Below are 12,881 nucleotides of genomic sequence, written 5' to 3'. Positions count from 1 at the left end.
GTCCAACTGGCAATCACATGGTTGTAACACTGAGGACAAAACAGTACTTGTTAAACTGGAGATTTAAAATGTCTTTTGCAAGGCATCAAGAGAAGTATATAACAAAATATATGTTTATAGCCAAATGGTTTTAAATGATTCATCTCTAAATAGTAATGAAGATTCATTTAACAGAACAGTGCCCTGCAATGAAGAAAAAAAAATGGGTTTGGTAGCATGTGCTTATAACTGTAGCTCCTATACCTTGAGAGCATTATGTTTAGTCTGCAACAGCTGTTGTTTTATCTTTATTTCCTCCCGTTTTCTCTCATCTGTGATTCTCTTTTGAAGCGTGTCGCCCCTTTGCAGCAATTCTTTCACTGTGCTCTCATCGTCTTCACTCTGATGTTAAAAAAATAACAAGTATAATGGGCATTTTAATCTAATTATTACTTAAGTAAGTACTAGGAGATACAGACATATAAAACCACACTTCCTCTGCTAAGGTAATCATCTAACAGCTACTTGCAGTTCTACACTGAAGACTAAATTTCACTTGCTTTCTACAATATCTGTAGGCACTTGAGCGGTACAAGTAAAACACCACTTGAAAACCTACAGATGTTTGATATTAGATTTTATGCAATATCCAGGAAAACAGGATGAAAACATTAAAGGCAAAATGGTAAAATATATTTTACTTTAAAAAAAAAAAAACTAAAATATTCTAAATCACTGTCAATAGTCACTGAAATGGCCAGTATGCTAGGAGGCTATGTAATTTCTGACCGTTTAACGTATCACCACCGTGCAAAACACCTATGCTGGCAGGGAAAATGATACCACTAAGTACTTTTTACATAGAAGTTGAATCTATGCCCCAGCTTCTGGGGAAGTATCCCTTGAACATCACCAAACATTTTATGTAAAGAAAGGGAACAAAATATGTTCAGGTAGTGGAAACTGCTCCATCAAACTTGATTCACTTATGAGTTTACCACTGCAGTATATACTACCTTAAATTTTACTTTTGCTGTTAAAAAAAAAAAAAAAAAAAAAAAAAGTCTTCTAAAGATTTCTTTTGGTATTGATATAAAAGTTATCTTTGAAGAATTCATTAAAAAGAAAAGATATTGACTCTTTATATTGCTTGTATTATATTTGATCTTGCTGAGGACTCACAAAGAGGGTCCTAAAGATGAATCTCTGTTATTGCCCAGCCAAGAAATGTCATCCCTCCAAAAATTACTCTAGAAAAAACACACCACAATTGCAACAGTAGCAAAGCACAGCAGTATTTTACTCCTTTCTTTTTTCTTTTTTTTTTTCCCCCCACTAATATACATAAATAGTTTTACTACTTGCAAAGAGCAAACATGAGTAATAAAGCTTAACACAGCCACAAAACTTATTTACAATAAATGGTATGATCAGATTGGTTAAGAACAAATTGGCAAGTGGCATTTCTTTCAATGATCATTGCCTAGCATTTGTTTTCAGTGAATGTCTTCTTTTACTATATTGCCCATTTAGATACATCACTCTGAGTTTCTTGGTCTTTATACTGCTACAGAGATTTTAATATTCATTCCCTGTTAGGTAATATTGCTGGTACTAGTATAAGACCCATAGATAATACTGCCAGTACTAGTATAGAACCTGCAGATAATATTCCTGTTTTGCTTTGTGTTTTCACAAGGGTCAAAAAATATTTTTCCTATAAACTAACAATCAAGTTATCACTAAAATTTTTAGTTAATGCTAACTTGGGACTTTTGGTTTTTAAAATATATTAGCAAAGCAAAATTTTGTCCAAGTCATATCTAAAGATCCTAATATAAATATGAAAGTTTCTAATTTTCACTTGAGTTTTTTCATCTTCCTGCCCACTTCATTCAGATTTTCATTTCAACTAAATTACCATATCTTTATTGAAGTCCTCCTCTTTCAGATTCACCCCCTGCTGAATTTCAACCTCCAGTGGTTCAAGCATTTTTTGTATATCGAAGTCAAATTGCTCCAATTCCTTCAAAGGAATGAAGGGCTAAAATGGGAAAAATACAAAGATTTTCATTTAAATCACATACTTAATAATTTTATTATAAAAATAAATGAAAAGAGACATCTGTTCTACCCTCTATTGGTAAAACAATGGTAGACTTTCCATCATGTGGAAAGATATCTACACCATACAACTCAAAGTACCCAAAGACACAAGTAAAAAGACAGGTATTTAACAGTGCTGTAGAATTGCCATTTAAGAAAACATAAGAACTTTATGGTGAATGAAAATTTAAAAATTGTGATACTGTTACATTTGTGTGTAAGAACAGGTTCAGATAAACAGTTGATACTACTTGGATAAATCTGGTTTGTCAGAAATTACTCACACAGCAACAAGCAATCCATTCAGATGAAGAAACACCTACTACTACTGACTGAGAAAAATTTCTTGATAATTTGTTTCAGTACTTTGAAATCATTGCTCCCTCACAAAGACTAGCAAAAATGCCAGGTGAATTATACAAAACAAAAGACAGATAATCTTTGTGTAAGATAGTCCCCTAACGATATCTTGTAACATATTAAAAAAAAAAAAAAATCAACAAAACTTCACTAAAAGAGCTTGTGTTTCAAAACAACCTCAACAAAAATGCAAGACTAAAAAACCCTCAACTGAATAAAATAGACACAATTCTTCCAAAATTAATCACAGTATAATTATGGTGCTTTTAGTTTAGTGTTCAGTTTTAAACTCTAAAACAAGTGCCACATTAACAATATACCTCCCTTTATCTACCTGATACTCAAGTGCCTGCGGATAGTTTAATGTACAACATGCAATATTGTACATTGCAAAGGATCAACAGAAAAAGCTTTCTTCCTTCAAAGCTTTAAACATAAGAAAAAGCAACAAATTCTTGATGATTCTTCATAAAATTTAGATTAAGAGGTAATTAATGCTTTATGATGTTCTAGGAACTCTTGGACATACAACTGTCGTCTTGCTAGAGACATACACACCTTATGTTCTAATCAGTTGTCTTTTACTCTTCCCTCTAGTACAATTGGTTTTTATTATGAAGCAAAAGTTTTTAATGAAGATAGCAACAAAGCAATTCAGTTTAAATAAGAGAGACTGGACATCAACAATAATCTGTTCACAGCTGTTCCACAGATGATCTGGGAGAATTAAAGTAAAAATGCCTTAATTGTATCTGGTTGATATTGTTTTAATGACAAAGATTTTGTGCACTTACAAACATTAATGGAAATATAATAATGTACGGTATTTATAGAGAATAATACTGTGCTCGCAAATTTTTATCAAGAAGCTCAAAATTATGCTCTGCAAGCACTTTAACTGAGGTAGAAACAATAGCAAACTACACGGTAATTTCTTCTCAAATGCTCTGAAGGATGTCTTCAAAAGTACTTAAATCTCACTAAAAGAAAAATCAACTAATAAAACTGAAATATAAAATTACTAATCTCTGAAAAATGCTGAAAACAATAACAAAAAGGAAAGTAGAAGGAAAAATACCAAATGAAATTCCAATAATTGAATGAGGTTCAAAGACCACATGAAAAAGTTAAATCTCATTTTATTACACTATGATAATTTTGTTAATTCAGGACAAAATAATTATGTACTACCATTTACTGACTTCACAGGTCATTTCTTATTTACTTTACTTTTGTACTGATAATTGTTAGTATTTTAAAAAATATGGCTTATTTGAAAACAGATGAGAATTGATTAAAAATAGGTTATGAGAGCTTACTACCCTTTTGAATTTATTTTTTAATCTGTTTTCACTAGGTGAATAAACCCCAAAACACTGAGAAAGCATAATATTACCCTGTAAGAACAATAATTTTTCAGCCCATGAGGGTGAAATCATGACCAAATGAAGTGCAGTTACCTACATTATATAGGTGGACAAAACGAGGCACACAGCAATTTAGTCCTTCATCCAAATACATACAGCAAGTCAGTAAACAGCCAAGAATTCAGACAAGCTTTTGCCTGTCTTATGCAATACCTAATGTTATAGATATCCTTTGGGAATCATACCTTAGCTATCCATTCCCCAAAGTCCTGGAAAAGGTCCCCTAAATTCTGATTTGTCTTTAAAATTATGTGCTGTAGTAATTCCTCTCATCTTGCTAGGTATACAGTGTATAAAGCTTAATGAGGTGCTGCCATTCCAGCTCGTCTCACCTATGCAATCATACATGGGAGAACACCTGAGAGTTGTCAGACGGAAGACGTTTGCAGGCTGTTATGGAAGCCACTTCATCTTGATAAGCATCTTTTCCCTCTTCTTGGAGTGAGACCACAACGTGCAATGCCAATAGTTAACCTGTGATAAACCATCTACATTGCTCCCTAATAAAAACAGTAATTTCAGACACCCCTATCAAATGCTGCTTCAGCTCTGTACGGTGACAGAATTGTGGAAGTGCCAGGTAAAACTGAGAAGGAAATCCAGACTGCAGATAGCAGATGTTAGAATAAAAATGTCACACAACACAGTTGTTTGGGCTTTGTGCCAAGATGTTCTCTGTCTACAGTCTGTACTTCTGTAAGAAAGAAGTGAGGAGCACCACACTGGAACAGCTGAAGTACTACTGATGACCAGCAGGAAAAAGAATGATGACCTTTCTTCATAGGACATATTCTTTCCTGTTCCAGAAATGAAACCTAAATAAACTCAAATATCCACAAAGAATGTGCTGGTTACTCAAAGTATTGAGCCCTGCATAAACCCCAAACAATTCATGAAAACCATGTCTCTTTGCTGATGCTTTTTGCAAAACTTATTTCCCGCTCTGCCACTGATCCTCTGTGCATTCGTTTCCAGTGCTATTACACTAGCCAGCAAAAAGATTTAGGATCAGGATCCACGCATTCCCATTATCCTGTATACCAACCTGCATTTAATCTGTTGAATACCTGTCTGCAATAAAGGCAGCACATACAATGGAGAAAGGAGGTGGCTTATGTGCTCCCTCATTCCAATTCAGAAGTAATAACTACAAATTACCTAATCCATACTGAACTCAGATTCAGTAGTCAAACTAGTTGTACAGATGAGTAGTTGAAGTATAGTTGATACAGTATCGGTGTGTATATATATCTCTCTCTGTATCTCAAACCTTGGTGAGTCACAGCCTCATAGGAAAATACTGGGTGCATTTAATGAAAAATTAGTGCCCAAATGGCAACCTATGTTAAAAAAAAAAAAAAGCTACTTATACTTTGAGAGGTTAAGAATCTTGCTGATTCCCAGATGTTGCTGATTCTTTATAAGTTAATGAAGTAATCATTGTTACGTTCATATAAAGTCAGCAAATAGTTCTAATTGTGAAACAGTAAAAAAAGACCTTGATGCCAAACCCTCCAAACCTTCACATTCAAAAATAATAATAATAAAAAATCTTATGATCTAATTTTTTTTTTTTCCTTTAAAAGCTCAGTTTTTGGAGAAATTGCAGCCCACTATATAGTTGTAATTGTGTACCTTATATAAACACCATTTTGTATGCATCTCCATATGGAAGCAAGTCCTCCTACCTTTCCACTCTTAATTCTTTGCGACATAGCTGCAAATCGCTGGTTGAGCTCTGACAGTTTAGGCTCTATTACTTTCCTGCAGTGATCTCCATGGTTTGTCATCAAGTCTACCGCCTGGTCACGCACAGAGTCCACCTTTGGATGCATATCATTCAGCTCAGCCTTTAAGCGCTACAGTCCGTGAGCAAGAGACAGGGCTTGAAGTTAGTAATAAATGCAAAGAGAGAGAAAGAGAGAGAGAGAGAGAGAGTGTGCAAAGGAATAGGGAGCAAAACCACAAAGCAAATTCAGATAATTATGTATGAGTGTGTAAATCCAGTAGAAATACATTAGATAACATTCCCACTCATATATCTCAAATTTATAGCAGGAATGTATCTACATGTCTGTTTTAATATCTCCTAGAGGAAATTAATGGTGAACATTATTTCTAGGCAGGTTCTTATCTGCAATAATACAATCCTCCGCATATTTCAGGATACGCTAAACTATTTTATGTTCCTAAACCTAAGAAGAGCTGCTAATTCCTGAATTATGGAAGTGGAGGTATAGTTGTTGCTTTCATTACTGGTCATGCCCATAGTTGAGGCAGGGAAAAATGACCAGATGAAAACCAGTGGGAATTTTTTCCAAAAATTACAAAAACTGAGGGCAAATACCTTCTTCCTCTGCAACAGTAATCTTAAGAGAAGATCCCAGTATGGGCAGAGGCTGAAAAAGATAGCCAGGCATTCAGGAATCATAAACACAGTCGGGCATTAAGAATTACATTTCACCGTCTGTATGAAACGCCTTTGTGCGATACAATTGTATATACACCTGTATTGACGGCAATGATAATTGTACTTTGTACCTGCTGGTGGCAAAATTGTTCATTCAACTACAAAAGTCTATCCTGCAATCCTGCTGAGATCAATAAGGCATTGATTTATGCTCTGCCTTGGAATTTGTAAAGTTTTGCTTTAGTAAATGGTATCATTATGTTAGCGTCAGCAATACAATTCTGATTTTGATTTACAAACTGTTCCTCAGACAGTATGTTCTGACCATAGAGTTCAACACAAAGTAAAACTTCACACCAATTTCAGAAGAAAAAAAATAATCCATATAGATAATAATTTGAAGTTGTTCAATCTTAACAAAGACAGTATTTTAAATGAGATACTTTAAAATTCATATCTATCTTGGAAATTAATTTTTCATCAGTTGGTCAAATGATGCAGTGGGCCAAACAAAACATTCTGATCAATACACTAACCCATTATTATACAGCTAGTTCACCATATAATATTCTTGTCTGTGGTGTTGGTCTGGCATCAATGCAAATAGTGTTTATAGAATTAAAACAATCATATGACAGAGATATCAAATGCAGATACCATAGATATCAGAAAAGTATCACAGAAAAACAGAAAAGCAATTAAAAATGAAGAACACAGAAAAAAGGATTTTGTTCAACCAGATGTGTTTAAGGAGTATTTTTCCAGCAAACACAGGTTTAATAAGCTGCTGTTCTACTCACCAGGAATTCCCCAAGACTTATAACAACATATCTGGTATTATTTCTGCTGGGATTATACTTTTGTAATGCGGTGCAAATTTATTAAGTAATCTACAAGCTGCCACAGGGTGGCTTTATCACAGAAAAAATAATGTTAATCAACTTGTGATACCTTTCAAAATATGCTAGTTTTGACACAGTCCTTTTCAGAATAAAATCAATGCTTTCCAGATAATCACATTTTTTTACCTTAAGAATTTCCTCTTTTTGCTGGGGTTTTTGTTTATCAGATTCATCCAACAGTATTTCAGCACGATACATCCAAGTTGTGACATTAGCTATATTCTGATCAAAAGCGTCCATATGCTTTTGATATTCCTGTATGTGGAAAAGGTAAATACTGCATACAAAAAAAGTAATCAGAACTGAAATAATAGTTGTAATGATGCCAACTGTGGCAAACATGCATACATTATGAAATTAAACTTGTTTTATTTTACACAGTAACTGCTTGTTTTCTGAAGGATAGAATCTGTTGTTTGTTTGCTCTTACTTTATATGTTAACTTTAATTTAAAAGACATTCTAGGGGAGAGAGAGAGAGTCTTCCAAAGTGACATGCAGGAGAGTGATAAAGTCACAGCAAGACGCAGGTATCTGCAGCTCAGCCAGACTGCTGAGAGGAACAGGGAGCTGACAGGCAGACATACTGGAGGTGGAAAGAGTTTCCCAAGAACCAGGTACAGAACTCATTTTGGAAAGCCACTAAGTTGACTGAAACTCAGATAGTAACAAGAATGCACTTGCAAAGTCACAATCAAGAAAGGGAGCTTTGTATATAAAACTCTTATTTACATTTCATCTAACTTCTCTCCTTTGAGACTCTGCTTTTTAAAAAGCAATTCTAGTTGATATTCTGATAAATCTTTTTTCTCTTCCTAATTTAAAAAACATTTTGTCTTTTTTTTTTTTGTGAGCTCACTAGAATGAGGCCTATGCATATCCTTACAATAGATGTGTACCACACAGCTGAGATACATGATTTTACTAGTCCTTTTGGCCCCTACATGTATGTACCTTCATTTTACACTGTTCTAAAATCAGTAAAAGACCAACTCCCTCTCTTATACCTTTTTCTCATGGATTCTAGTAAATATTAACAAAAGAATCCAAAGCAAAGAGAGAAAGTAGACAAACACTTAACTATACCTGTCTATAAACTACATTTTATAGAATTGCAGAATGGTTTGGGTTGGAAAGGATCTCAAAGATCATCTAGTTCCAACCCCCCTGCCATGGGCAGGGACAGCCTCCACTAGACCAGGTTGCTCAAAGCCCCATCCAACCTGGCCTTGAACACTTCCAGGGAGGGGGCATCTACATAGAGAAGAATTTCTTCCTAATATCTAATCTAAATCTACCCTCTTTTAGCATAAAGCCATTACTCTATGTCCTATCACTACACTCCCTGATAAACAGTCCCTCTCCAGCTTTCTTGTAGGCCCCCATCAGGTACTGGAAGGCTGCTATAAGGTCTCCCTGGAGCCTTCTCTTCTCCAGGCTGAACAATCCCAACTCTCTCAGCCTGTCCTCATAGGAGAGGTGCTCCAGCCCTCTGATCAGCTTCGTGGCCCTCCTCTGGACTCACTCCGACACATCCATGTCCTTCTTGTACTGGGGCCCCCAGAGCTGGACGCAGTACTCCAGGTGGGGTCTCACAAGAGCAGAGTAGAGGGGCAGGATCACCTCCCTTGACCTGCTGGTCACACCTCTTTTGATGCAGTCCAGGACACGGTTGGCTTTCTGGGCTGCAAGCGCACACTGCTGGCTCATGTTGAGTTTTTCGTCAATCAATACCCCAAGTTCTTCTCCTCAGGGCTGCTTTCAATCCATTCCCCACCCAGCCTGTAGTTGTGATGAAGCCCTGTAGTGATGCTGTATATCCATCACAGATGCACTTGTAATGTAGCTACACAGACTCTAGTGGAGCTCTTAACACATCAAGCTCTAAAAAGTAATGACAAAGGCCAACAAAACCTTGATAATCACTTCAGCTTCTCTGGATTGAAATTGCATTCCCATGTTCTCAGCAACAGAAACAGCATACCAGGTTTCCCAAAGCATTCTGGCAGCCCAGTGGTTAAGACCCTTCTGTGTTTAAGGGTTCAAGCTATCACCTCTTCATGGCAGAATGAATTTTAAGGAAGAATATAGTTATGTGACTGTCAGCAGTTCAAAGCAGCTGGACCTGAGGCTCCTAAATGTGTATTAAGCATGTATTAGGGATTTTAGTTTTGACTAGACTTAATCTGGTCCCCTTAGGTAATTATCCCCACCAAAACATACACTAAAACTATCCAAAGGGGGATCATGCAGTCCTGACAGACAAAATCATAGTCCTTGAGCACATTAGGTGTGCTCCCAGAGCAGAGCTCCTGTTTCAGTTGCCTCTGAAATGAATCTAGTTCACGCACACAACAACTACGCTGTGGATCAAACCAACATGCAAGTGGGGACTTCCTTCCCAACTGTACTATTCCAGAGATGCTAAAGTAGCCAAAATCAGTTGAAGTTGTTGGTATTAATACCAACACTTACTCAATTTCATTTGAATCATATTCAAGTAATCTAGGTCCTTGGGGAGAAACTGCATTTTCTTCATTAGGAAAAAAACAACCCAAACCAACAGTCCAGGAACTACAGAGGCAGACAGGAACAGGAAGCACTAACAATCAGGACTCCACAGAGCCATCACTCCCTGTAAGTAGTCAGATTCTTAAAATATACATAATGTACTAAACAATAATCAATCTGATTGTCTGTGTACTTAGGTATTCCATAAGTGTAGTCCAGGGCACCAGAAAAAGCACTCCTATAAGGCTGAGCACCTACGACTGGGCACCAACATTTCCTCTACATGAACAAATGCATTTTCCTTACCAGTAACAGATTGAACCATTCTTCAGCACGTGAAGTTACTGCTATCCAATTACTGTTCAGGAGGCTGAGTTTATCCTCCACTAGACTTTCCTTTCCTTTCAGCACCGTCTTCAAATTCTCTCCTAAATCACTGATGCTCTTAAGATGGACCTGGCGTTTCTCAATCTCCTTCCGTGTTGCCTACATGACCAGAATAAAAAATAAAAGTTCAGGAATTTAAAAATTCTCCACACTAAGAACATCAAATATTAAAAGAGCCAGTAAGTTCGTACTGGAACACACACTCTTGCTTCCTATAGGAAGGGAAAGTATTCAGTGAAGAGCAGTAAGTAAAAAGTAAATTGTTCCTATTTAGCTCTGATAACATTGTAAATATCATGTGCTCACAATCTTTTTTGGTAATAGTTTCATTTTAAAAAGTGTGGATTATCTCTCATTCCCATGTTCAAAATATAGTTTTAATACTTAACTATTAAACAAGAATCCACATTTTACAATATTTATATTGAGATGTTTACTTTGCATATAATAAAATGACATAGTTATCAAATAGCACATAAACCTTACATAATAAATCGGACAATAATAAAGCATCATGATGACATTTAAGACTTAGAGAACACTGAAAATAATCTCGTGAAGTATTTTAATGCCTCTTTAATATTTTTCAATGCAATCTTTTTCAGCAGAAACCATGTTCTCTCCTTTTAGCTTTCTTGTTTCCTAACTGTAGAAATGAATCTTTTCATTCCATTCACTTGGAATTTCACTCTGCTAACTAAAATACTAAAATAACCTATTATCTATAGCACCTCTGAGCTTGAATGACTAAAATACATGTGCGGTGGTACAAGATCAGATTTACAGCATCTCCTCCCACATTATCTTACCTTATATAAATAGATTTAAATGATATGTAAGGTCACATAATTTACTCATTATTCATGTCTTAATATTTGCTGCAACATGCAAGAAGTCTAACAAAAGGAGCAAACCCCAACATATTTAGGCAACATGTAAAAAAGCAGGAATTAAATACTAAATACTGAGATGACACAATGCAGAGTATAACAACCTTGCTGAATTCTCAAGGAGAGGCACAAATTCCTTACACCTAATATCACATATAATCAGTTTTATGGGAAAAAATTATCTGAGCTCCTAGTCACCTGATGGGAGTGATCCAGGAATATACGATCTCTGCTTATAAAATAGAGCTTCAACTAGTAATGAAGTGGTCCAAACTGAACACAAAAAGAAGTTGGGAGAAAAGCAAGAATCACTAGTCTCCAGGAACATTGATTTCTCATAGATAACTTGAACACACTAAAAGAACCACTTCTATCCAAAACGCAATCACAATTCTTCCATCTCAGGATCAACACTGTTACTGCAGTGGAACTACACCTTTATCACCTCCGTGCTATCACGCCTCTCAATGTCACACATCAATCTGATTTTGTTGATAATGCGTTGTTAGAGTAAGTAAAATTTTCAGTCTGCAATAAAGACAGTATAGAAATTATTCTTTTTGGTACAATACAATCTTAATAGTATCTGCAACTTACTTGGCATATGTTATGCTTAAAGCAGCAGCTCATTTCCTATGCTTAACAGAATTAATGACCTAATTTCATAATGTTATTTCACAGAATGGGTTTTACACTTGCATTTCATGTAAGCATGAGAAATTTTCCACATTCTACCAATTTTCTCAAATACAGAGGATTTGTAATTGAGCCAAGACATGATTAATGTAAATTATTAACTATCAACTGCAGAATTATAGAATTTGAAATGGAGAGCTTCAAACTTCATCAGGTTCTTGTCAGATTAAAGGGAAAACGTGCCCTTTTATCTATTTCACAACAGGTACAATATGTCATCAAAAAAAGAGAATAAGATAAAGAATACAATTTGCCTTTAACTCAGGATGGAAAATTTTAATCAGCTTTACTACTTTTTCTAAACAATTTACTTCCTTTTGGAAAAAAAATCTCTGAAGTACATTTACTATGGGTTATGGTTTCCTTTGTATTTTACATGTATAAAAACTCAGATCAGTCTTGGGCTATACGTAAAAATATTAAGCCCAACTATAAATGTCAACAGACAGATCAAATAATTAGATGACTATTAAATAAAACTGCTACCCAAAGCTAGACGTATAATTCCCAATGTGTAATCAAAAGCATAACAGTGCTTTGCCTGATCCCAGGAGTTGTTCCTTTTGAAGTAAAGAAATAATGTAAACCAAGACTAGGTGCACCTCTGGACAATATGAATATTAACATTCCTTTGTATTAGCAAGTAATGGACATAAATATAAGTAAACAATCACACTTTCCCCATCCTCTTAAAAATAACCACCAAACAACAAAACATTGAGGCCTTCAACACAACATCAAAGTGAAAAAGCCATCTTCTGCAATACTTCAAATCTCAATTATTCAAAGTTCTTACGTATAAAATCCTGGACCCACTGAATACAGTTGAAAAACTAGCATGGTCTTAAAGACAGCAGGTTTCCACACTGCATTATCAGCTAGGACCTCCTCTGTATGATATGTATACTAGGTAAACTGACAACTTGTTTTCAGTTCTTTCACAATTTCAGTGACACTTTTTTTTTTTTTTTAATTTGACATTTCTTCATTATTTTCTTCAGAATTCTCTTTCTCTTTTCATTATTACTAGACAGTGACAGTCTGCATATACTTCAGTGATTGCAATATAACAGCATTGGTAAATTTTCTGTAATAGACAAAAGGACTGCTATTAATTTAACAACACTATATAAAAGAGATTAAAAAATGTATCATGATCCCAAGATATCACTAGGATTATTTCATTAAAACTCAGGGAGTGGCTTTCAAAATCT

General features: G+C 35.3%; 1 protein-coding gene across 6 annotated transcripts in view; it reads right to left on the bottom strand.

Annotated features, from left to right (window-relative positions):
• DMD (dystrophin) overlaps positions 1-12,881 on the bottom strand; it is a 1,320,554-nt gene that overhangs the window by 680,369 nt on the left and 627,304 nt on the right. For 4 of the 6 annotated variants that reach the window (XM_075774516.1, XM_075774534.1, XM_075774539.1 and 1 more), the window contains 5 exons: positions 10,001-10,180; positions 7,311-7,439; positions 5,561-5,731; positions 1,901-2,023; positions 244-381 (listed from right to left, as the gene is read on the bottom strand). In XM_075774516.1, the coding sequence (XP_075630631.1) occupies positions 244-381; positions 1,901-2,023; positions 5,561-5,731; positions 7,311-7,439; positions 10,001-10,180 (741 nt within the window). Of the gene's footprint in view, positions 1-243; positions 382-1,900; positions 2,024-5,560; positions 5,758-7,310; positions 7,440-10,000; positions 10,181-12,881 lie in introns of those variants that run through there. The other 2 variants (XM_075774556.1, XM_075774546.1) reach the window with 2 other exon arrangements.

This window comes from Balearica regulorum, chromosome 1, assembly GCF_011004875.1.
Source record: "Balearica regulorum gibbericeps isolate bBalReg1 chromosome 1, bBalReg1.pri, whole genome shotgun sequence".
NCBI lineage: Eukaryota > Metazoa > Chordata > Aves > Gruiformes > Gruidae > Balearica > Balearica regulorum.
Note: the sequence above shows the minus strand (reverse complement) of the source record. Positions and strands in the feature narration are given on the sequence as shown.